This window comes from Tasmannia lanceolata, unplaced genomic scaffold, assembly GCF_043159265.1.
Source record: "Tasmannia lanceolata isolate RefF3 unplaced genomic scaffold, GAP_Taslan_0.1 ptg000020l, whole genome shotgun sequence".
NCBI classification, from domain to species: Eukaryota; Viridiplantae; Streptophyta; class Magnoliopsida; order Canellales; family Winteraceae; genus Tasmannia; species Tasmannia lanceolata.
The window spans coordinates 15,915,900-15,942,922 of NW_027518697.1; the positions used below are offsets into that span (position 1 = coordinate 15,915,900).

A 27,023-nucleotide genomic window follows, 5' to 3' on the forward strand; every position below is an offset into this window, starting at 1 on the left:
AATTGCAAGCTATCCACTAAGCAGCACACTTATATACCAACCACTCGAATGTGGAGAAAAGTTCTTCAATGGATCGCAGAACAAATGAATCAGCTCCACACAAGATAATCAATCAAAAGGAAGAAGTACAACAACTTACCTAGATGCAGGCATAGCTACCTTCCTGAAGATATTCCTGGCGGCGGCTTTTGCCTCAACCTCAATCCGAATCTCCATCGCTGACTCGTCCCCCTGAGTTTCATCCATTACTTGTTCGTCCAGAGTAGAAAGGGTAGTGTGCCTGACCATATTCATCAGCCGTTTCATGTTCCAAGCTGAGATGTTTTTTTGGTTGAGCTTATGAAGATTGTCGATACCATCGTCCAGCTGCCTAGATAATGGCCCAGAGAAATTGAAGCTCTTTCCTACCCCAAGGCTCCTCAGGAATCCTCTATTCTCACCTATCCTCACACTCTTGCTTGCAAGTGGGGTGGCTCTCAGGTCGGCAGGAATTTTAGCACCAGCATTTTGAAGTTTTTGCACCTCGGCTATTACCTTCGCTTCCTCTTCCTTGGTGTGTTGAATTTCAACCAATGGAGGGCCAGAGAGTGTCTCAATCACATACTGGTTAAACAAAGCATCCTGAATCCGATCGAAATATGTACTGACATGGAAAGAGGAGGCCAAGACTTTTACGAGAAGCGTCTTCACAAGCCATATAAATGTCCCTACCAGGAGACATACCAGAACTTTGTTCACCTAACGCAATGTCTTGCTTTTTGTCTGCTCTTCAACCTTTTCGTCCAAAATATAGTGCGAGGAAATCAAAACCAGGCCTAATCACAAGCAATTCTGAAGAGCCTTACGTAAACCGTATATAAAATACAAGACCCCCTTCCGTAAGAGGAAATTCCGCTCAATAAAGAAGACGATGAGCCGAATTCCCCAAACGGAGACCAGACGCCCACATATCAAAACCAAAACCATGAGTTCCCATTTCCATAGATGCAGATTCCAGACCTTCCTTCTCATTAAGAAGGGGAATGTTATATTGTTTCCATGCTTGTTCTTCCCTCCTGGTAGATATTAATAAACATTAGAATTGAATACCTTTGGTACTAGATGTAATCTACATTGGATGATTATGAAACTAGTTGCAAGTTGTTGATAGTTTTAGCAAGTATCATTGGTCCCTGTAATAGAGAACCAACAATCATGAGGCTAATCACCAGTTGCAACATCTTTATTTTTATGTTTTTTTTTCCACGGAATTGCTAAATGCAGTGTTGGAGAAGAGAACCATGATCTCTGTTAGTTGACATGCTAAAGCTTTTCCATTTATTCATTAGCTACTTCCGAGAGGTCAGAGCTGGTTTAACTCATGAGGGAGAGTGAACCTTTTACTTTGTGGTTCTCTACTTTATTGTGGAACCCTCGAGGACTCCATTTTACCTTGGCTGTGTTCTTGTCTGAGTACGTGATTTGCCCTACAAACTCAATCAAAACTTCTTTGACTTTCCCAAATAATGTCCGCATCAGCCGAGTACTCAGCTGTGTCAACCTAGTACTCTATTATATCATGCCGAGTTGACTAGGATTTGCGTTGGCCGTGTTCTGACCCGCATCCCTGTTTTGAAATATTGGTTCTACTTGGATATAGTCATGTGGAAAATGTGGTAAAGTGGGGCACAATATTGGTTGTTGGAGTGGAAGAGAGAGGGTTCAAACTCATGGTTGCAGTAAAAGGGAAATCCTTCTTCACTCTAGTTTATGCAGTTATCCCAGTTGGTCCTGCAAGTTTTATTTCCATAGAAACTAAGTTGCGAAGCTGAAGAGGACTTGAAATAAGTTATATGTTATTAAATATGTCAAGTGTTTTGATGTTGGGTTAGTCACACTTTCACACAGACTGTTAAACAGTTGGTATTATTGGCTGATGAGATTGAAGTAGAAACACCCAAGTTTTATCATGAAAGAGAAATTTACAAAGTCTTTCCCTCTTGCCCTGCAATTGCTTTTATTGACGGATCTGATTACTTTCCTGCCCTGTTTGGTTGCCAAATACTCGGCATTCATTGGAGTTTCAAAATGCCAATGAACTTCTAGACATCTTTCGATTCATGTTTGGTTGTCAAATTTCCATTGAAACTCCATTCGACTTCCAGACATGTTTGGGACTTCATCGTTGCTTTTTTTCCTACGTGGCGCCTATGTGGTGCCAATGTTCCTTCCCCCTCATCATCGAACCAAATTCTACTAAAATGGAGAAATTTGGGTGGAAGAATAGTGGAAAATGGCTCGTCTTATTCTCTTTGTCTCTCTTCCCTATCTTTGTCTAGCAAACTCTATATTGGTAATGACCCTGCTACATTTTCCACTACTCTTCTAGACATCTTCCATTCTTCTCTACTCCCTTTGGACTTCTTATTCCACTACTCTCCCAGTCACCTTTGAGCAACCAAACAACGCCTATGGCATTGGACCAAATATTTTGGGAGGACATCAAGTTTGCCTTAATGAAGATCTGAAATGAATTTCATGAAAGAGGTCGATTGGGAAAAGAAACACCAGCACCACCTTTAATACCTTAATCCCTAAGAAGGAAGAAGCAATTGAGTTGAAAGATTTTAGACCAATTAACTTGGTGCATAGTGCTTGAGTTATTTTAGTTAAGGTTTTAGCTCGAAGGTTAAAAACAAGTCATGCATGAAGTTATCTCGGCATAACAAAGAGCTTTCATAAACGGTAAACAAATTCTAGATGGTATTCTCATTCACATGTTAAGCATCTTGGGGGCGGTGTCATGACAGAAAATCCCGCTCCTCAAATGGTTCCAAGTTCTAACCTATGCTACGTGATTCATTAGTTCAATCGGTTCGAGGTTTGCAGGTCTCAACTTTTATACAAACCTTTTTTTTTTTACGGACCTGTTCGCTATGGGTTCACTTCTATTCGCTAGTTTGATACACTCTTGCACCATCTATGTTCGCCTTGTCAATTATCATTTCATGTATTGTTGACTACTTATAGTTTTGTTTAATGTGGAAGAGCGAAGTTTCATTCATACCTTCATGTAATAGAGTTATATGGGAATGATTTGTGTTCTATAGAAGGGAGCTGACATTTCCATTCCTTCATTTGCTACGGTAGAAAGAGTGGTGTTGATAACAAAACATAGGGAGCTGCAAATATCAGCTCTCCTGTCTGCTAATAAGGGAAATGAATCAATTAAGGTCACGTTTGGATACCTTAAGTTTTTGTATTTATATTTGGATTTGAGTTTTGGATACAAAATACATCAATCATCCTCATGCTCATGTTATACGAAGGAGGGAGGGAGGGGGCTCGCTGCAAATGAGGTCTCACTGGAGCCCTCTTTTGAGAATTCTAACTGTGTACAACATAAGTAGGACCTACAAGGACACTCCGATGGACGGTCCGATTTATAATGGATCGTTACCGTGACATGGGAACTAGGATCCGAAGAACACTCTGAATCCGATCTCACCGATAAGGGTTTTGAATGGATTGTGACTGAGACATAGGTGGATTAAATCCGAAGTGGATCCGTTGACCCCCCTAATGGAAGGTCTCAGTATGGTTAGTGCGAGGTAGATTGCTATGGTAGCTTTGTCATTCATCTTCTGTATGGATGGAAAGGAATGAGAGAATCTTCAAAAGGAAGTCTTCTGGTTCAAATTCCTCTTTATTGGCATGATAGGCCCGATCGGGTTTTACATTTTTGTTGTTCTGTTTTGCGTTTGGAATTTAGTTGCATTTCAAAAACAAAATGCTATTAGTAGGAGAACATTTTATTTTGTTTTTTTCCATAAAATAATGATATTAGAAGGAGAACAATTGTTTTGTTTTGCTTTTGAATGTTGTTTAATATATCAGTGAAGCATTAAAAATCACAACAAGAGCACCAATTGTTTTCAAGGTTTTCGATGAATAAATTTTACCTATCAATTGTATCATTTTGGCAAAATAAAGTTTCCCAATAAAAAAAATCAAGAAAATTCTTGCTCTCAATGTATCTGTAATAATGTATGGTAGTTAGTTTCCTTTTTCATTACTTGTTTCAGGTTGTCATGGTTAGTATGCCAACCTTTGTTTTGTTGCCAAATGAATTATTATAAATGCCTTAGCCAAACTCAGTTACTGTTATGCTATTCTGCCCTCCCAAAATGATGGTCTTTCAGGGACTTGCATATCATTCAATGTGTCATCAAATCATTTTCATTTTCTTTCTTTGTGATTGGTAACTCACAAATTGCTCAAAAGATTATAATTTATTTCTTCAAAGCTTAGAGAATAAGAATCTAGATTCAGTTATTTGAAATGAATCCATGGATTTTTCAAATACAAATTGTGTAGATAACTCATACAGGGTGTTAGGAGCCCATAAATCATACAAATAGTGCAGTAGAAACCCATAAAGCATACAAAGGCGGGAAAATAAAATGAAAAGCAAGAAAAAGAAGATAGAATAGAAGAAAGAAAAGAAATAATAAAATTAAAATTAATAAAAATCCCTTCAATTACCTCACATTCTTCCATTCATATTCTGAATTCACATCATGCTAAACCAGTTTAGAAATTCCGATTTGTTCACTCACAATACCAATTTAAAAATTCCTAAATGTTAACTCACTTTTTTTTATAAGAGTAATCCCATGCCTATTCAGATTCTTGGGTCCTTTTTGTTTTGGATTTCGAGAAGCGATTGTGAGTCTGAAACTGATTGAAACACATAAAATATGAAGTATCATGCATAGCTCCAACTCAAAATTGTCTGTTCTATTAATTCTAGGAATCTATCAATGATTTTCAGCATTCCCGGTCGATGCTAAGCCTATTGTTGACTATGACAATCTCATTTAAGTCCTTATCAACTGCAAAGCACCGTGTTCTGGTGCACATCATAACCAAAAATCAATTTCTTCATATTCACAATAGTAGGAAAAAGGAAAGCAAAAGCTGATTTTGAGAATTACCTCTTTATTCTTTCTTTTATGGTGGCAACCTTTTCTACTGGAGTTGAAACATGGATACAGAAATCAATTGCGTATCCCATATCTGGACTTCGATAGAAATTGCCGATTGGCAGGGTAGATAGCACACTATTTGGATATATGATCTTTTGGTTGTCATCCGTCAGAAAGATTGTTGTTAGGATGTTCATCTCCTCAACTACCATCTGAAGTTGTAGATGTAGAGATCAGGGTCCTATTAGATTATGAGAAACATGTTTAATGTATGACAATTTAAGTTTCATTCATACCTGAATTCCATCCACTTCGTAACGATCACCCACATCATAAGGGTGCATCACAAATAAGAATATAATTGCATCAAAGATCAACTTGCAGGTATTTCCAAAGATGAATTCCCCAAGCAAGAGCTGGGAACTATGAACACGAGAAGATGGGTGGTTGCAATGCCAAGAATAAGGAGCCAGATAACCACTACTATGATACACACAACAATGTTCAGCATGTGGTGGAGCTTGTTTACTGCTGTTTTAGTATCGTTCAGTGTCAAGGAGAGGGCTCTCCTTTCTATGAATGCATTGACCCACAAATTAACAGGTGCAAGATTAGTAGATGTAGAAGTATTCTTAGATAAATCATGTCAAATCTTGCACATTTAGGCGTTCATCTGATATAATTCATAAAACCAATAAAGAAACAAAAATATTAAGAAGAAAGAAAAATAAAATATTACCACCCAGTTCTTGGGAGCAGTTTTGCTGACTTTTTTGTTTTCATTTTCTCCTTGAAAGAGAGCCATTGTCTCCCGAGCTTCATCTTCTACCATGAAGCCCATCAGATCAACCAGGTAGATATGCCTGTGAATTTCTTGAGTATTGTGTTACCTTTGTTACGGAAAAGATTATCATTCCAACATAACATGGTGAATTACAATTTCCGCTACAGGATAAACATAAGCGATTAACTTGCAAACAATGATCTCACAAAAATAAGGATTTTTAAAACTACTAGCATTGCATTCATAGAGACATTAAAACTTCTAGCAATGCATTCATCAAGTAAGTGATGCTTATATGTATCTGAGTTTCATAATCAATCTTTAATATGCCTATATCATCTAATGTCAATTAAAACAAAACCAACTTCTTCCTGGGATTGTTTTGTGTAGTACTATATAGTATATATCAAGATCTTGAATAGCTGATGCGTTGTGGTGATCCTATTTGCACTGCATTTGCACATTTCTTCACCTTGAAAACAATGGGACAAAATCTCTTTAAAAAAGAAATCAGTCATCAATGTCCAGACTCTCCTAACCAAGAAGCAAATCAAATTTTCAAATGGCTCACTCAAATAGCAGCTGCTTCTATCTAATTGGATAGTGGCAGGTATCCAAGAAACGTGGTTTTCTATCTAAGGAGAATATTGACTCCCCAAAAGCACTAAGTAACAGGTGATTTGGCACATATGATTATAAAAATTCAGCTACTGAGATGTCCACTAAAGGAATGCTGGGATTGTGTCCCATTTCCCATAACTTGGGTGGACCTAATCTAGTTTGACTAGGAGTGGAATCCTCTTGTAGGTTTTCGTGTTTTAGGAAACGAAGAGAGTAGGATGTGGCCTTTTTCGCTTGTGCATCCTATTGAGAGAGAGAGAGAGAGAGAGAGAGAGAGAGAGAGAGAGAGAGAGAGAGAGAGAGAGAGTTTACTCTTATGATGCGGACGGGTTTTCTCATTTTTATTTCTCTTGTGAGGAGAAGTGTAACGTCTTGGTTGAGAGACAAGAGAAAGGGTTACAATTTATGGGCTCTGGGCTAATCCTATTGCAATCTTATATTATTTATTTCTCAAAGTCAAAGATCATAAATTTTGTCCTGTAGACGTAGTGATTGTTGCCGAAGCATGTATATCTTATTTTTGTGAGTGTTTGCATCTTTATTATCTTTCCATTACTTCCCACCTGATTAAATCAGACTATGCCCGTCAAAATTTTCTACGAGGTGATATTAGAGCTGTTGGATCGATCTAATTGAAAAATGAAGAACACAAGGTAGAAAGTTTGTCCAGGAAATTCTCGTTAGAGGTGGAGTTCCACGATGAGATGTTTTTCTTCTAAATGTTTTTCTATAATTTGGCAAAGTTTTGAATCGATTGAAGGTTGTTGATATTGATTGATGTGTGGAAAGAGGATTTCCTACTCGTCTTTCCTGGGTTTTCTGCTTTGTGTGAGATGACCAAATTTATCGAGTATTATCTAGGCATGTGAGGTGAATTAAAATATTGGCAAAGGACTCAACCTCAAAATTTGAGATTGAGGAATTTGATGAAAATGCAAGCTTCATTCTTTGACAAAGAAGTAGTCGGAGATGTAGGATGCTGGGTGGGAGGACATTGAATAGAGGAAGAATTAACGCTAAAATTACAGGAGAAGCTAGAGAAGCTTTACATGTTGAGAATCTCGGCGAACCTATTGTATTTGAAGTGACATTTGTACGAACTGAAGAAACATGAAGGCGAAATGTTCTGAAACACATGGATCTGTTCAATGGGTTCGTGGATTAGCTCCACAAGGTTGGAAAATGAGGAAGAAGAAAAGGTCGTATTTCTTCTTCAATTCCAAATTTGCACTAAAATTTGGTGACTAAGCTACTATTAATTCATTAAGGATATAGTGAAGATTAAAATGTCACGACGGTGCTCTTGTCAAATAAGATTAGGAGGAAGCCTAATCCTCATGATGATCGAGGGAATGGATGGATTATTTGTGGAAAGAATCAAAGAGGAAAGTGGTCTGACAGTCTGACTAGGGATCAGGGAAAGGTATGTAGAGATTCAAGGTTAGAAGGGAAAGACGTGCAGTGTTATCATTACAAGGGTTATTGTCAATTAGGCAAGATTTTTGAAGCAAGTTGACTGCTAGACAATAATGTTGAAGATACGGTGCTAACAGTAACAGATGAACGGGTGAAGCGGCTGGAGATTTTCTCACAATCTCTATAGGTAAAATCACTTCGCATGATGAATGGATTCTATATTCAGGGTGTTTTGTTTATGTTTGCTCGAGTGGAAATATTTTGATATGTTTGATGAGAGAAGGGCAAGAATTGTATTCTTGGGTGATAGGTCTACTTTTGATGTCCCCAAAATTGAGATGGTAACGATCAAGATGTTCGACGGACTTGTTTGTACTTCAGCTAGTGGGATACATGTCCCAAAGATGCAGAAGAATATATGTTTCTAAACGGCCTGGACTCCATGGGTTGAAGGTATTCAACTGTAGGTGAAGCTATGAAAATCAAATGTTGCTCCATGGTTTTGATGACGGGAGAGAAGTGTGCAGTATTGTATCGTGTAGTGGGAAATACAATGACAAATAGTATTCCTCGGTACCTTGATAGTAATTGGAAACAGAGTGACATGTGCACGCATAGGGCCCCTTTCTACCATTAGTACACGTGGGTTTTCAATATGCAGTGATAGTTTTTGCGGGTGGGAAGGATGGGTCGAGGTCCCCCTCCAAAGTTGACTAGGCAAGTTCACTCGGGGTGCTACACATGTGCATGGACTGTGTTGATCATGTTAGGTGGTGTCAAAACCAGGATGATTCGATGGTGTATAGTTGGCATTTCATAAGGCAATTGTGGTTTGTGGCAAAATCGAACCAATGAAGAGCGAATAGAAAATCTTCAGGTGGCTAGGAAACACATTGTTAGCCCCTTAACTGGACGGTATAAAATATTGGCCTGTGGTGGCACCTTACACCCTTGACAATGTTAAGAGAAGGCATCAAGATGGGAAAAGCCCATTGGCCTAAGGCCATGGCACGGAGAAGCATAGGTGTGGCTATGCTAAAACATGCTTACAAAGGCTTGCAGGCACAGCTGGAACCAACATCAAAGTGTGGGAGGAGGGCATTGGCGGGTAGCCACGGATTGGCACATTCTGGCGGGAACCAACAGCACAATGCACGCTGACATGTGGTTGGTAGGCACTGTACACCCTGGTGGCAGTTGGCTTGTGGCATGCACATGGTGGTAGCGGTTTGCATGTAGCACACAGCAGCATGACATATGCTGCTGTGAAGTTTGGCATGGTTATGCACAATTGGCAGCAAGGCATTTGGCCAAGAAGGCATACACATGAACGCCCAGGCTTGCAGAAATTGGCATATAGTTCATATGGGCAGACGGTTGTAAGTAGTTATGCCACATGTTCGCTTGTAGTTTGTAAAAACTATATGTACATGTAAAAGATGCCCCTCAGGCAGTTTTAAAATAGGCCTATAGATAGGCATTAGCCCCGAATAGTTGAGGCAGTTGGGCCTTTGGGGTGAGAGTTCCTTTGTTATTGTACTGCTGTGGGATTGTGGGAGATCCTAGTAAGAAGCAATAATATTGTATCCGTGGATGTAGACATTGCGTTAAGGCCGAACCACATTAAATCCTTGTGTTCCTTTGTCTGTTTGCTTTGTCTCTTTATCCCTTGTGGGAGCCTTGAGTACATTGGCTGAGACCAAGTTGTGAAGACTTGGGGCCATCACTGGGGGGCATCTGGAAAGTGAAAAAAATAGACCCGTGACATGCGCCAAGGTGGATATTGCTAGAATTGTATCTCGTTTTCCACAACTTGAGTGGGCCCTTATAGTTTCACTAGGAGTGGGAGTCTCTTGTAGGTTTCCTTGTTTTAGGAAACCAAGAGAGTAGGGCGTGGGCCTTTCTCTTGTTTATCCCAATTGATCTCTTTAGTTTTTCTTGTAGTGAGAAGAAGGGGCTTTCTCTTTGTTATTTCTCTTGTGAAGAGAAGTATGAGGTCTTGGTTGAGAGAGAAGTAGAAGAAAGAGGGGCCCACAATGATTTCCATAGTTGGGGAGCCTGATAAATTTCCACTTTCAATTGTAGGACTAGTTGAGAAGTTGGAGAAGGCTTCGTCGTCACCTAATGAGGTTTTGTTGATTAAGGAACTGGTTAGCTCGGTGGTTTTGGAGGAGACATTGGAATGGTCATCTTCAGAAGATTTGCATGGAATGCACACTTGTTCCTCGTATTTAATTCTCTTGCAGTGGCTAGAAGAGTTGAGATTGAGGTTTAGTGAAGGAACTGTTCTTCCTTTGGAAATTTCGGTTGTTTGTGGGTGGGGTAAAAATAGTAGCATTAGAGGGGAATCTCAATTGAAGGCATTGGTTTCAGAAATGATGTTTCGGATGAGTAGTCCTCTAAAAATTGATAGGAAGAACACTGGTAGATTTGTTGCCCGAGGGAAAGCTGTGAAAGACTGGTTATGTTGATGAACACTGTCGCAAGTTTGAAGCACTACGTTGCTTTGGTTTTCTAGCTCGACAACTTGAGTTGTTTTAACCAAGCAGGTACTTGTCTTGCCCCATGACTTCTTAAGTTCACATGCATGCTTTGAATTTAGTTTCATGTTTATGTACAAAGACCCTTATAAATGATTTTGGGAATGTAAACCCTTCGGAATTATTAAATGAATAATATTAACCATTGATGTTTCTATTGTATGATATTTGAAGGGTTGTGACAAACTAGAGAATGTTTTAATGTTTCCATTCTTGTTCTTCCCTCCAGGGAGATATTAATAAACATCAGAATTGAATAGTATGAATACCTATAGTACTAGAGGTAATCTACATTGGATGATTATGAAACTACTTGCAAGTTGTTGATAGTTTTAGCAAGGATCATAGGTCCCTTTAATAGAGAACCAACAATCATGAGGCTAATCACCAGTTGCAGCATCTTTATTTTTATGTTTTTTTTTCATGGAATTGCTAAATGCAGTGTTGGAGACGAGAACCATCATCTGTGTTGGTTGACTTGCTAAAGCTTTTCCATTTATTCATCAGCTAATTCCAAGAGGTCAGAGCTGGTTTAACTCATGAGGCAGAGTGAACCTTTTACTTTGTGGTTCTCTACTTTTTTGTGGAACCCCCGAGGACTCCATTTTACCTTGGCTGTGTTCTTGTCTGAGTACGTGATTTGCCCTACAAACTCAATCAAAACTTCTTTGACTTTCCCAAATAATGACTGGATCAGCCGAGTACTCAGCTGTGTCAACCGAGTACTCGATTATATTATGCCGAGTTGACTAGGATTTGTGTTGGTCGTGTTTTGACCCGCATCCCTGTTTTGAAATAGTGGTTCTACTTGGATATAGTCATGTGGAAAATGTGGTAAAGTGGGGCACAATATTGGTTGTTGGAGTGGAAGAGAGAGGGGTCAAACTCATGGTTGCAGTAAAAGGGAAATCCTTCTTCACTCTAGTTTATGCAGTTATCCCAGTTGGTCCTGCAAGTTTTAATTCCATAGAAACTAAGTTGAGAAACTGATGAGGACATGGAATAAGTTATATGTTATTAAATATGTCAAGTGTTTTGATGTTGGGCTAGTAACACTTTCACACAGACTGTTAAACAGTTGGTATTATTGGCTTAGGAGATTGAAGTAGAAACACCCAAGTTTTATCATGAAAAGAAATTTACAAAGTCTTTCCCTCTTGCCCTGCAATTGCTTTTATTGAGGAATCTGATTACTTTCCTGCCCTGTTTCGTTGCCAAATACTCTGCATTCATTGGAGTTTCAAAATGCCAATGAACTTCTAGATATCTTCCGATTCATGTTTGGTTGTCAAATTTCCATTGAAACTTCATTCGACTTCCAGACATGTTTGGGACATCATCATTGCTTTTTTTAATTTTTTCCTACATGGTGCCTATGTGGTGCCAATGTTCCTTCCCCTCATCGTCGAATCAAATTCTACTAAAATGGAGAAATTTGGGTGGAAGAAGAGCGGAAAATGTTTCGTCTTATTCTCTGTCTCTCTTCCCTATCTTAGTCTGCCAAACTCTATATTGGTAATGACCCCGCTACATTTTCCACTACTCTTCTAGAGGATTGCCGCGCGACCAAATACTACTTACCACTCTTCCACTACTCTTCTAGACATTTTCCATTCTTCTCTACTCCCTTTGGACTTCTTATTCCACTACACTCCCAGCCACCTTTGAGCAACCAAACAGGGCCTATGGCATTGGACCAAATATTTTGGGAGGACATCAAGTTTGCCTTAATGAAGATCTTAAATGAATTTCATGCAAGAGGTCGATTGGGAGAAGAAACACCAGCACCACCACCTTTAATACCTTACTCCCCAAGAAGGAAGAAGCAATTGAGTTGAAAGATTTTAGACCAATTAACTTGGTGCATAGTGCTTGAGTTATTTTAGCTAAGGTTTTAGCTCGAAGGTTAAAAAAAAGTCAGGCATGAAGTTATCTCTCCATAACAAAGAGCTTTCATAAACGGTAAACAAATTCTAGATGGTATTCTAATTCACATGTTAAGCATCTTGGGGGCTGGGCCATGACAGAAAATCCCGCTCCTCAAATGGTTCTAAGTTCTAACCTATGCTACGTGATTCATTAGTTCACTCGGTTCAAGGTTTGCAGTTCTCAACTTTTATACGAACCTTTGTTTTTTACGAACCTGTTCGCTATTGGTTCACTTCTATTCGCTAGTTTGATACACTCTTGCACCATCTATGTTCGCCATGTCAATTATCATTTCATGTATTGTTGACTACTTATAGTTTTGTTTAATGTGGAGGAGCGAAGTTTCATTCATACCTTCATGTAATAAAGTTATATGGGAATGATTTGTGTTCTATGGAAGGGAGCTGACATTTACATTCCTTCATTTGCTACTGTAGAAAGAGTGGTGTTGATAACAAAACGTAGGGAGCTGCAAATATCAGCTCTCCTGTCCGCAAATAAGGAAATGAATCAATTAACGCCACGTTTGGATACCTTGTGTTTTTGTATTTATATTTGGATTTGAGTTTTGGATACAAAATACATCAATCATACTCATGCTCATGTTGTACGAGGGAGGGCGGGAGGGAGGGGTCTCGCTGCAAATGAGGTCTCACTGGAGCCCTCTTTTGAGAAGTCTAACTGTGTACAGCATAAGTAGGACCTACAAGGACACTCCGATGGACGGTCCGATTTGTAATGGATCGTTACCGTGACATGGGAAGTAGTATCCGAAGAACATTCCGAATCCTATCCGACCGATGAGGGTTTTGAATGGATTGTGACTGAGACATAGGCGGATTCAATCCGAAGTGGATCCGTTGACCCCCCTAATGGAAGGTCTCAGTATGGTTAGTGCGAGGTAGATTGCTATGGTAGCTTTGTCATTCCGCTTCTTTATGGATGGAAAGGAATGATAGAATCTTCAAAAGGAAGTCTTCTGGTTCAAATTCCTCTTTATTGGCATGATAGCCCCGATCGGGTTTTACATTTTTGTTGTTCTGTTTTGCGTTTGGAATTTAGTTGCATTTCAACAAAAAAAAAATGCTATTAGAAGGTGAACATTTTATTTTGTTTTTTTACATAAAATAATGATATTAGAAGGAGAACAATTGTTTTGTTTTGCTTTTGAATGTTGTTTAATATATCAGTGAAGCATTAAAAATCACAACAAGAGCACCAATTAAACGGTTGATATTGCTCAATTGGTGAAATTATTAGCACTCCAAATTGGATTCCAACAATTCACAGTGGGCACACTAGACAAGAGTCATTCCGACCACAGGAGGCAAGGTAGAGAGGGCTCTGTCTCCATCACAGCTTACCCATATGAAACTGATAGAAAATCCAGACATTCCAACATATAACATACATTAAACAGCCAAAAAAAAGTGCAAAATATTGTTCTCCATATGCATTCCAATCCCTTTTGTTGATATTATAATCTTAAATCACTAACAAAAAAAAAATCAGCAGGCCCAAATCAATCTGTACATAACAATTGCCATTGTTTGGAGTATCAAATCTTACAAAAAACTTGTCCACAAAAGAATAAAAATTTCTTTCTAGCAGCAAAAAATCACTCTTCTAATCATCCTCATAGTTACATGCTCTCCTGAATTTCTTTATCTGTTTATCTTATCAGTCTCAGGCAAAAAATTCACTCATCTTTAGAATTATAACTATGAGTTTGTACATTCAAGTCAAGCATTTCCAAGTTGATGGAAGCCGGGTGGAAGACAATGCCGGCATGTTTCGAAAATTGACGTCAACGGGCAACATTCTGTACTCAACGTCCAGTTCTCTGAAGACTTTGATGATCTCTTCCACGACGTGCTCTCTCCTCAACCATCCCTCCCCCATGTTCTGATGATTCATTCGGTGTTGTAACCAAACTGACATTTTCAATTGGTTCATATCTTCTACATCCCTGACCACAACGGAAGGATTCGGGTACCAGTGTTCCTTCTTGCTGTCAATGTATCTGTAATAATGTATGGTAGTTAGTTTCCTTTTTCATTACTTGTTTCAGGCTGTCATGGTTAGTATGCCAACCTTTGTTTTGTAGCCAAATCAATTAATATAAATGCCTTAGCCAAACTCAGTTACTGTTAATGCTATTCTGCATTCCCAAAATGATGGTCTTTCAGGGACTTGCATATCATTCAATGTATCATCAAATCATTTTCATTTTCTTTCTTTGTGATTGGTAACTCACAAATTGCTCAAAAGATTATAATTTATTTCTTCAAAGCTTAGAGAATAAGAATCTAGATTCAGTCATTTGAAATGAATCCATGGATTTTTCAAATACAAACTGTGTAGATAACTCATACAGGGTGGTAGGGGCCCATAAATCATACAAATAGTGCAGTAGAAACCCATAAAGCATACAAAGGCGGGAAAATAAAATGAAAAGCAAGAAAAAGAAGATAGAATAGAAGAAAGAAAAGAAATAATAAAATTAAAATTAATAAAAATCCCTTCAATTACCTCACATTCTTCCATTCATATTCTGAATTAACATCATGCTAAACCAGTTTAGAAATTCCAATTTGTTCACTCACCAATACCAATTTAAAAATTCCTAAATGTTAACTCACATTTTTTTATAAGAGTAATCCCAAGCCTATTCAGATTCTTGGGTCCTTTTTGTTTTGGATTTCAAGAAGCGATTGTAGTCTGAAACTGATCGAGACACCTAAAATATGAATTATCATGCATAGCTCAAACTCAAAATTGTATGATCTATTAATTCTAGGAATCTATCAATGATTTTCAGCATTCCGGGTCGATGCTAAGTCTATTGTTGACTATGACAATCTCATTTAAGTCTTATCAATTGCAAAGCACCGTGTTCTTGTGCACATCATAACCGAAAATCAATTTCTTCATATTCACAATAGTAGGAAAAATCAATTTGTTTATGTTTTGTATATGTTTTGTGTTCTTGACATGGGATTCTTTTTTTTAATTTTGGTTAGATAAGAAAAAGTTCTTGATATGAGAATCTCTTTTTAAATTTTGTTTTGATAAGAAACATTTGTTTTGGTTTTGTATCTAGATTGTTTAACATGGTCTAGTTTAGACATTGCTCTGAATCAATTTGTTTATGTTTTGTATATGTTTTGTGTTCTTGACATGGGATTCTTTTTTTTAATTTTGGTTAGATAAGAAAAAGTTCTTGATATGAGAATCTCTTTTTAAATTTTGTTTTGATAAGAAAGATTTGTTTTGGTTTTGTATCTAGATTGTTTAACATGGTCTAGTTTAGACATTGCTCTGTTTTTGTCCATTTTTAAAATTTTTGAATGGTGATAAATTTTATTAAGAAAAGAGGAAGCAGGAAACACCACTGAGGTGGTAAGTACAATTGAAAGTAGAAAAGGAATGGATAAACAAAGCATAAGACAAAACAAGATCAAGGGAGACGGGAGTAAAAAAATAAAATAAAAAAATCTAGCCTATCTTTGTCCACCCCCATATTGGCTAAATGGTGCAAGCAAACCTAGTGCCCCTGCAAGCAAACCTAGTGCCCCTCCAAACGATCCTAGATCTCCTCATTAAAGTCCGTAGATCTCCACAAGGTTCCCCTTCTTGTCACTTGATGATATTGAGGAAGTCCCTCTTATATGCTATTCATCCTCACTAGATTTTCGAAATTGAAAACTACATTTTCCATTATACAATTTTTTATTATTTTGGCTTCTACTTCTTCCCCTGACGATTCTAGCCATGGAGGCCAATTGTTTGATGATGTGCCTCACCTAGGTACTTGCTTATTTCCCATGTGCAATCTTCTTTGTTTTGTTTTCTACTCCTTCCCCTTACCAATCTCTAGCTACGTGGGCTACTTATTTGATGTTATGCCTTACCTAGCTTTTTCTTTTTTTTGAAAATTGACATATTTCATTAATATTAAGATAGCAATCGGGACCAGTAGTCCCATCTTACTTTACAAAATATTAAGGTGGGCGGGACCGACATGCCGGCACCAGTCCAAGAAATAAACAAAGCAGCACCCAAACATCTATTCAATATTCAACCACCATCCAGGTCTTCCCACCATTCACTTCTTTTACCTAAGAAATCAAAACTAAAGCTCCCCAAGAAGGCCTCACCTAGCTTCTTGCTTGAGACTTTAGCTGATAGCAACATAGTTGAGTGTATTGGTGGTTTTCATATAATAAGCTTTGCTCGTCTTCAAATATATGTTGAACCCACAAATGTTGAGAACTCTGTGACGTGCCAACGCCCTCATGGCCTAGGAATTTGTCAAGCATGGGCTCCAGAAGCCAAACCCAAAGAAAGAAAAGTGATTTGTGGAGGAACTGAAGAGCAATTTTGGTAACAAAACCCATAAAATGTAAGACCCAAATGCAAGATGATTTTCCTCCAAAATCGATCCTAATTTGTAAATCAAATTATTTTCATTTAATTTATATGCAAATATGATATTGAGGCCATGTTTGGTAATACAATCCCACCCTTTCTGAAAAAGGCAATGCTTGGTGACCATGAAAGTTTTTATATAAAATAATAGCTTATCAAGTGGTGAGACAAGCGTAGGGAGAGTGGGAAAATGGGAGAGGGGACGATGGAGGAGATGGAACGAAGTAGCTAAAAAAATAAGGAAAATAAAATAATGATTTTTTTGTACGTAAAAACATTTGTCTTAGCTTTTCTCATATTAAAAAGAGATTTGCTAAGCCAGATCACCTAAATAATGGTTTAGTAGGAAGCCCGAACGAGATTTGATAATGGTAGGTTTGGCTTTGCATTTCTGCAATTTCACCGACTTTGACCGGTTAATTTCATATTCTTTTGGACATGCACGACTAGGGCTGCAACTTGAGCCGGGTTTTACCCGACCCGCATCGACCCGACCAGAAAATAGCCTGGGTCGGGTTCAGGTTTCATGGGTTTCGGGTCGAGCCGGGTTCATCATTCAAAAGCCCGCATGAATCTCGGGTCGAGCCGGGTTTGAAGGGGCCCGACCCGACCCAACCCGAGTTACATAAGTTATAGTATGTACATTTTTATCTATTGTTAGTTAAAAGTTAAAGGGATAATTACATTTACACCCCCTCTAGTTTCTGACACATCCACTTCCACCCCTATAGTTTAAAACGTGACAAATACACCCTTGTAGTTTCAATTTGTTTAAGGTAGTCCCCCTCAGCTGAAGGTTCGTCCATAGATTGAAGGGTTAGGATGATCCGATAAAGCTGATTTTTTGGGCACACCATATCTATGTCAGGACCCATCAAATGAACGCTTTGGATCATCCAAATAATGTGGGCCCCTACCCGAATCCAAACACTACCAAAAAATCATCCAAATAAAGTGGGCCCACATTGTTTGGATGATCCAAAGCGTTCATTTGATGGGTCCTGACATAGATAGGGTGTGCCCAAAAAATCAGCTCCATCGGATCATCCTAACCCTTCAATCTATGGACGGACCTTCAGCTGAGGGGGCAAACCTTAAACAAATTGAAACTACAAGGGTATATTTGTCACGTTTTAAACTATAGGGGTGGAAGTGGATGTGTCAGAAACTAGAGGGGGTGTAAATGTAATTATCCCAAAGTTAAAAGTGAAAACCCACGCACCTATGTGAGTGTAATTTCTGCTTCTATGAGTTGAGTTGATTCAAGTGTTTGATTCAGCGTTGTTTGACTGTAATTACAACATTGTTTGATTACAGCATTGTTTGATTGAAGTGTGATGTGAGTGTAATTACATCATTGTTTGATTCAAGTGTAATGTGAGTGTAATTTCTGTTTCTATGAGTTGAGTTGCCTTGCCAAACAAGAATTTTCCTTAAAAATTTGCGTCAACGTGAAAAAACCCGACCCGACCCGAACCGACCTGAGATTTATCATGGGTAGGGCCGGGTTTGGGAACCGTGGGTTTTCCGAAAAAAAACCCGACCCGAGATATTTCTCGGGTAGGGTTGGGTTCTCCAAAACCCGACCCGCCCGACCCGAGTTGCAGCCCTATGCACGACATGTCATTAGATATTTCATCTTTTTTTTTAATGGGTGGATATTTGATCTTATTAAACCATTAGACACATGGGTAGTTGATTTAAGATATTTGGGAGTCGATTTATCACTGCCCTTTGAATAATTGTCTTTGTTATGTGATATTTTGTGTGCTTTGTATCATTATTCTAGTATTTTCTAAAGTCTAATATTTAAGTTTTCATCTTTTACATGTATTTTAATAAATTATTATGATTTATAAGAGTTTTATCAAATGAATTTGCTAGGGTCCATCGCAAAAGGCTTTTCGCAGCTGGTCTGTCGCACGTTAGACCAGAGCCACCTCATGAATGGAGACAAAAGCCATTGTCTTCATTCACGAGGCAGCTGGTCTGATGTGCAACAGACCCAGCTGCGAAAAGCCTTTTGCGATGGACGCTAGCAATTCCCTTTATCAACATATTATGACGAAAAGTGGCATGTTCCAGCAAGCCGAAACGCCTTTATGTGATGGTCCCTAGCAAATCCCTTATTTCTAACAGCAATTGACATGATCACCAAGTATACCAAAACTGACATTTCAAACCTTAGTTCAAACCCATTTTAATTACATCAGATCCATGGGATCATTCATGTTTGTTGACATTTTTTAGGGTCCACATCCAACGGTGGTTTGTTGAAATTTTCAGGATTCACATTCATCAGTATATGGTCATGATTGTTCGTTGAGAAAAAAAAGCTTGTTGTCATTTGTCAAATGCTCCAACCCATCGGATGATCATCATGGAGAGGACATACCTTATGATCATCGACTTTGATCATGCCGCATGCCATCCTACATATGGGCCCTAATTAGAGTAGCCCCACGTCACAAATACCTCCATGTTATGGACCTAGATCGGTTTGCAACGGTTTTGATCTTCTCAGAGGGAAGATCAACCTCTTGACCCACTTCGAGGGAACGATCGTCCTCCTTTGTGCTCCAGAAAACACAATTTCTCAAATTAAATTCTTCATTCTCTATAAGTCCACGTACATGGTATTTATAGAAAATCTCTAATCTAACTAATCCTTATTAATAACACTCCTACTTATCCTAAACAACTAGAAAGCAAATCCTAAAAGCACCTAAATCTAAACAAACTTATTTCATCCAAGTGGGCATGTAACACTCCCCCATCAAATGGCTCTAATTTCTACATGAAACTCACCTTCGCATATCGAATGTAAGTATGGAAAATTTGAGAATTTTAGATGGATGGTGAAGATTGCCATCATGGTGGGTCCCACAATTTGGACTCAAGAAAGACTACTTCCCATTCCCAACCCCCAGAAACATGAGCCGTTTATTAAACCATGGCCGCTGTTCTGTTGCTCTCATCGCCGGCGGCATCAAAACCACCGGAACTCCGGTGCGCCCTCAGCAAGCAAGGCCAGCGCCTCCTCTCTTCCCTTTCCGACGGTGGGCCCCAGCCCTCCTCCACCCATCTCACTCTAATCCGCAAATTCGTATCTTCCTCTTCAAAGACCCTTACTCTCAAAACCCTCTCCCATCTCTTCCTTTCTCATAATCTCTCCTCATTCGCTCTCCCCGTAAGTGAAAAATAAAATTCAACATATCTACATACTTTTTTTTACATTCCAATCAAAACCCTAATGTTTTTTATTTTTTTTATCTATATTCTATTTTGCATTTGTAGATGTATAGAAGAATCAGTGAAACTCAATGGTTCAAATGGAACCCAAAACTCGCCGCCCAAATGGCAGCATTGCTCGAGAAGCACGGTCGCTTCGTAGAATCAGAGACCCTAATCTTAGAATCTGTTCAGAAATTAGGGTTTCGAGAGCTTTCTATATTTTATTGCCTTCTCATTGAATCATACTCCAAGCATGGATTGAAGCAACGGGCTCTCGATTCTTATGCCCACCTGAGGGAAATTCCGTTACCTTCTGTGATTCGTCGAGGTTACGAATCGATGATCAATGGGTTTTGTTTGTTGGGTCTGCCGTGTGATGCTGAGGAAATGGTGGAAGAGATGGGAATTGCTGGTTTTAGGCCTTCTACATTTGAGTTCAGGTTGTGAAATAAACTAATTTCTCCAAAAGATTAAGTTTTTAGAGTTGATGTATTATCATTTATACATAACACTCCCTGTCAAATGTGGCCTCCTCTTTTAGGTTGGCCATACACGTGGATTTTTAATATCAAGGAGTTGTTGGGTTTGAACCCAGGAGTTACACGGCAATAGCTCTGGTACCATGTGAAACAATCAATTACTCCAAAAGCTTAAGCTGTTAGAGTTGGTGTTATTTAATCATTTATACTTCAACACTCCTCGTGTCACCCCTCTTTTTTTTGTGGGGTTTGCTCTACACGTGGCTCATGTGGCCCTTCTTTTGAGTTGGCCGTGTAGGTGGATTTTTAATATCAAGTAGTTGTTGGGTTTTAAACCCAGAACTGCCGTGAGGCAATAGCTCTGATGCCATGTGAAACAACCACATACTCCAAAAACTTAAGCTGTTAGAGTTGTTGGTGTTGTTTAATCATTTACACTTGAACACAGGTCTATTGCGCTCAGTTATGGGAGGTCTGGGTTGTTCGAGGAAATGAGGAGGGTGGTTCGGCGGATGGAGGATTCGGGGATTGGTTTGGATACAGTGATCATGAATATTGTTCTTTCTTGTTATGGGGAGTATGGGGAGATGCTGGAAATGGTTTCATGGGTTCGGAAGATGAGGGATTTAGACATTGCATTCTCAGTTCGAACCTACAATTCGGTCTTGAATTCGTGCCCCACAATGATTTCCATAGTTGGGGAGCCTGATAAATTTCCACTTTCAATTGTAGGACTAGTTGAGAAGTTGGAGAAGGCTTCGTCGTCACCTAATGAGGTTTTGTTGATTAAGGAACTGGTTAGCTCGGTGGTTTTGGAGGAGACATTGGAATGGTCATCTTCAGAAGGGAAATTGGATTTGCATGGAATGCACACTTGTTCATCGTATTTAATTCTCTTGCAGTGGCTAGAAGAGTTGAGATTGAGGTTTAGTGAAGGAACTGTTCTTCCTTTGGAAATTTCGGTTGTTTGTGGGTCGGGTAAAAATAGTAGCATTAGAGGGGAATCTCCAGTGAAGGCATTGGTTTCAGAAATGATGTTTCGGATGAGTAGTCCTCTAAAAGTTGATAGGAAGAACACTGGTAGATTTGTTGCCCGAGGGAAAGCTGTGAAAGACTGGTTATGTTGATGAACACTGTCACAAGTTTGAAGGACTACGTTGCTTTGGTTTTCTAGCTCGACAACTTGAGTTGTTTTAACCAAGCAGGTACTTGTCTTGCCCCATGACTTCTTAAGTTCACATGCATGCTTTGAATTTAGTTTCATGTTTATGTACAGAGACCCTTATAAATGATTTTGGGAGTGTAAACCCTTTGAAATTATTAAATGAATAATATTAACTATTGATGTTTCTATTCTATGATATTTGAAGGGTTGTGACAAACTAGAAATGACTTAAACCACTCTACCTCATGAGTTAAACCAGCTCTCTGATGAATAAATGGAAAAGCTTTAGCAAGTCAACTAACAGAGATGATGGTTCTTTTCTCCAACACTGCATTTAGCAATTCCGTGAAAGAAAAACATAAAAATAAAGATGCTGCAACTGATTAGCCTCATGATTGTTGGTTCTCTATTAAAGAGACCTATGATCCTTGCTAAAACTATCAACACCTTGCAAGTAGTTTCATAATCATCCAATGTAGATTACCTCTAGTACTATAGGTATTCATACTATTCAATTCTGATGTTTATTAGTATCTCCCAGGAAGGAAGAACAAGCATGGAAACATTAAAACATTCCCCTTCTTAATGAGAAGGAAGGTCTGGAATCTGCATCTATGAAAATGGGAACTCATGGTTTTGGTTTGATATGTGGGCGCCTGGTCTCCAGTTGGGGAATTCGGCTCATCGTCTTCTTTATTGAGCGGAATTTCCTCTTACGGAAGAGGGTCTTGTATTTTGTATACGGTTTGCGTAAGGCTGTTCAGAATTGCTTGTGGTTAGGCTTGGTTTTGATTTCCTGGCATTACATTTTGGACGAAAAGGTTGAAGAGCAGACAAAAAGCAAGACATTGCCTTATGTGAATAAAGTTCTGGTATGTCTCCTGGTAGGGACATTTATATGGCTTGTGAAGACGCTTCTCGTAAAGGTCTTGGCCTCCTCTTTCCATGTTAGTACATATTTCGATTGGATTCAGGATGCTTCGTTTAACCAGTATGTGATTGAAACACTCTTTGGCCCTCCATTGATTGAAATTCAACACACCAAGGAAGAGGAAGAGAAGGTAATGGCCGAGGTGCAAAAACTTCAGAATGCTGGTGCTAAAATTCCTACAGACCGGAGAGCCTCCACACTTGCAAGCAAGAGTGTAAGGATAGGTGGGAATAGAGGATTCCTGAGGAGCCCTGGGGTAGGAAAGAGCTTCAGGTTCTCTGGGCCATTGTCTAGGCAGCTGGACGATGGGATTGACGATCTTCATAAGCTGAACCAGAAAAACATCTCAGCTTGGAACATGAAACGGCTGATGAATATGGTCAGGCACACTACCCTTTCTACTCTGGACGAACAAGTAATGGATGCAACTCAGGGGGACGAGTCAGCGGTGCAGATACGGATTGAGGTTGAGGCAAAAGCCGCCGCCAGGAATATCTTCAGGAAGGTAGCTATGCCTGGATCTAGGTAAGTTGTTGTACTTCTTCCTTTTGTGTGGAGCTGAATCATTTGTTCTGTGATCCATTGAAGAACTTTTCTCCACATTCGAGTGGTTGGTATATAAGTGTGCTGCTTAGTGGATAGCTTGCAATTTGATTTCCTACTTCCATAGAGCTTCTTTAGTTGAGTGGAAAGATAATGTGATTCAAAAAACATAAAATATACATGATTTGACGGGCAAAATTCAATTATATCAGGTGCAAATAATAAAGAAGCAAACACACAAACATAAAATAAACATTATTTGACAACAATGCCTATGTCTACGGAGAAACTGATCTTCTACTATGAGAAAGAAATAATACAAGATTATATAACAGGATTATATAACGGAATTAACCCAAAACCTACACATCGCAATCCTATGCGATGTAGATTGTAGAACCCATAAGTGGCATATGCGCCCATTAGGACTTTTACGGATTTATTTTCTTGTTATTTAGTTTTTAGGACATTTAATTCCATGTTATTTAGAGTTGGGGATTTTGTTTTCATGGAATTTTATTTCCATTGCTTGTATATAGGCCCCGTGTATTAGTGATTTAGAACTTTTGATGAATTAACGAGGAATACATATTACCATTAAAAAAAACAAGGAATACAGATTTATCCCCTCTTTCTCCCTCCCTTCCTATTTCACCTTTTTTCCTTCCCTCTTTCTCCCTCCCTTCCTATTTATCTTCTTCCTTCCCTCATTTCTCATTTCTTCCCCAATTTCTCCTCTACAATCTACATCACATAGGATTGCGATGTGTAGGTTTTGGGTTAATCTCATTATATAATCCTGTTATATAATCTTGTATTATTTCTTTCTCATAGTAGAAGATTAGTTTCTTCGTAGACATAGGCATTGTTGTCAAATAATGTTTATTTTATGTTTGTGTGTTTGCTTCTTTATTATTTGCACCTGATATAATTGAATTTTGCCCGTCGAATCATGTATATTTTATGTTTTTTGAATCACATTATCTTTCCACTCAACTAAAGAAGCCCTATGGAAGTAGGAAATCAAATTGCAAGCTATCCACTAAGCAGCACACTTATATACCAACCACTCGAATGTGGAGAAAAGTTCTTCAATGGATCACAGAACAAATGAATCAGCTCCACACAAGATAATCAATCAAAAGGAAGAAGTACAACAACTTACTTAGATCCAGGCATAGCTACCTTCCTGAAGATATTCCTGGCGGAGGCTTTTGCCTCAACCTCAATCCAAATCTGCATCGCTGACTCGTCCCCCTGAGTTGCATCCATTACTTGTTCGTCCAGAGTAGAAAGGGTAGTGTGCCTGGCCATATTCATCAGCCGTTTCATGTTCCAAGCTGAGATGTTTTTCTGGTTGAGCTTATGAAGATCGTCGATCCCATCACTAGCTGCCTAGACAATGGCCCAGAGAACTTGAAGCTCTATCCTACCCCAGAGCTCCTCAGGAATCCTCTATTCCCACCTATCCTTACACTCTTGCTTGCAAGTGTGGTGGCTCTCAGGTCGGCAGGAATTTTAGCACCAGCATTCTGAAGTTTTTGCACCTCGGCCATTACCTTCTCTTCCTCTTCCTTGGTGTGTTGAATTTCAATCAATGGAGGGGCAGAGAGTGTCTTAATCACATACTGGTTAAACAAAGCATCCTGAATCTGATTGAAATATGTACTGACATGGAAAGAGGAGGCCAAGATCTTTACGAGAAACGTCTTCACAAGCCATATAAATGTTCCTACCAGGAGACATACCAGAACTTTGTTCACATAAGACAATGTCTTGCTTTTTGTCTGCTCTTCAACCTTTTCGTCCAAAATGTAATGCCAGGAAATCAAAACCAGACCTAACCACAAGCAATTCTACACAGCCTTAAGCAAACCGTATACAAAATACAAGACCCTCTTCCGTAAGAGGAAATTCCGCTCAATAAAGAAGACGATGAGCCGAATTCCCCAACCGGAGACCAGACGCCCACATATCAAAACCAAAACCATGAGTTCCCATTTCCATAGATGCAGATTCCAAACCTTCCTTCTCATTCAGAAGGGGAATGTTTTAATGTTTCCATACTTGTTCTTCCCTCCAGGGAGATATTAATAAACATTAGAATTGAATAGTATGAATACCTATAGTACTAGAGGTAATCTACATTGGATGATTATGAAACTACTTGCAAGTTGTTGATAGTTTTAGCAAGGATCATAGGTCCCTTTAATAGAGAACCAATAATCATGAGGCTAATCACCAGTTGCAGCATCTTTATTTTTATGTTTTTTTTTCCATGGAATTGCTAAATGCAGTGTTGAAGAAGAGAACCATCATCTCTGTTAGTTGACTTGCTAAAGCTTTTCCATTTATTCATCAGCTGGTCAGAGCTGGTTTAACTCATGAGGCAGAGTGAACCTTTTACTTTGTGGTTCTCTGCTTTATTGTGGAACCCCCGAGGACTCCATTTTACCTTGGCTGTGTTCTTGTCTGAGTACGCGATTTGCCCTACAAACTCAATCAAAACTTCTTTGACTTTCCCAAATAATGACCGCATCAGCCGAGTACTCAGCTGTGTCAACCGAGTACTCGATTATATCATGCCGGGTTGACTAGGATTTGTGTTGGCCATGTTTTGACCCGCATCCCTGTTTTGAAATAGTGGTTCTACTTGGATATAGTCATGTGGAAAATGTGGTAAAGTGGGGCACACTGTTGGTTGTTGGAGTGGAAGTGAGAGGGTTCAAACTCATGGTTGCAGTAAAAGGGAAATCCTTCTTCACTCTAGTTTATGCAGTTATTCCAGTTGGTCCTGCAAGTTTTATTTCGATAGAAACTAAGTTGAGAAATTGAAGAGGACATGAAATAAGTTAGATGTTATTAAATATGTCAAGTGTTTTGATGTTGGGGTAGTCACACTTTCACACAGACTGTTAAACAGTTGGTATAATTGGCTTAGGAGATTGAAGTAGAAACACCCAAGTTTTATCATGAAAGAGAAATTTACAAAGTCTTTCCCTCTTGCCCTGCAATTGCTTTTATTGAGGGATCTGATTACTTTCCTACCCTGTTTGGTTGCCAAATACTCGGCATTCATTGGAGTTTCAAAATGCCAATGAACTTCTAGACATCTTCCGATTCATGTTTGGTTGTCAAATTTCCATTGAAACTCCATTCGACTTCCAGACATGTTTGGGACATCATTGTTGCTTTTTTTCTTACGTGGCGTAGGTGCCAATGTTTCTTCCCCCTCATCCTCGAACCAAATTCTACTAAAATGGAGAAATTTGGGTGGAAGAAGAGTGGAAAATGTCTCGTCTTATTCTCTTTGTCTCTCTTCCCTATCTTTGTCTACCAAACTCTATATTGGTAATGACCCCGCTACATTTTCCACTACTCTTCTAGAGGATTGCCGCGCGACCAAACACTGCTTACCACTCTTCCACTACTCTTCTAGACATCTTCCATTCTTCTCTACTCCGTTTGGACTTCTTATTCCACTACTCTCCCAGCCACCTTTGAGCAACCAAACAAGTCCTATGGCATTGGACCAAATATTTTGGGAGGACATCAAGTTTGCCTTAATGAAGATCTTAAATGAATTTCATGAAAGAGGTCGATTGGGAAAAAAAACACCAGCACCACCACCTTTAATACCTTAATCCCTAAGAAGGAAGAAGCAATTGAGTTGAAAGATTTTAGACCAATTAACTTGGTGCATAGTGCTCGAGTTATTTTAGCTAAGGTTTTAGCTCGAAGGTTAAAAAAAAGGCTTGCATGAAGTTATCTCTCCGTAACAAAGAGCTTTCATAAACGGTAAACAAATTCTAGATGGTAATCTCATTCACATGTTAAGCATCTTGGGGGCGGGGCGATGACCGAAAATCCGGCTCCTCAAATGGTTCTTAGTTCTAACCTATGCTGCGTGATTCATTAGTTCACTAGGTTCAAGGTTTGCAGTTCTCAACTTTTATATGAACCTTTTTTTTTTACGGACCTGT

The 27,023-nt window shown here is 39.0% G+C and overlaps 1 protein-coding gene and 1 pseudogene across 7 annotated transcripts in view; one reads left to right on the forward strand and one right to left on the reverse strand.

Annotated features, from left to right (window-relative positions):
- Nucleotides 1-135: 135 nt before the first annotated feature.
- On the reverse strand, nt 136-25,076 carry LOC143853819 (mechanosensitive ion channel protein 8-like; annotated as a pseudogene).
- The window catches only part of LOC143855216 (pentatricopeptide repeat-containing protein At2g17033-like), a 37,618-nt gene continuing 30,101 nt past the window's right edge, over nt 19,507-27,023 (forward strand). For 3 of the 7 annotated variants that reach the window (XR_013237736.1, XR_013237737.1, XR_013237735.1), the window contains exons 1-3: nt 19,510-19,878; nt 19,986-20,362; nt 20,850-21,606. Coding sequence is in view for 1 of the 7 variants with exons in the window: in XM_077365444.1 (XP_077221559.1) it covers nt 19,642-19,878; nt 19,986-20,362; nt 20,850-21,528 (1,293 nt within the window). In the remaining 6 variants the exon portion in view is untranslated. Of the gene's footprint in view, nt 19,879-19,985; nt 20,363-20,849; nt 21,755-27,023 lie in introns of those variants that run through there. The other 4 variants (XR_013237739.1, XR_013237738.1, XR_013237740.1 and 1 more) reach the window with 3 other exon arrangements.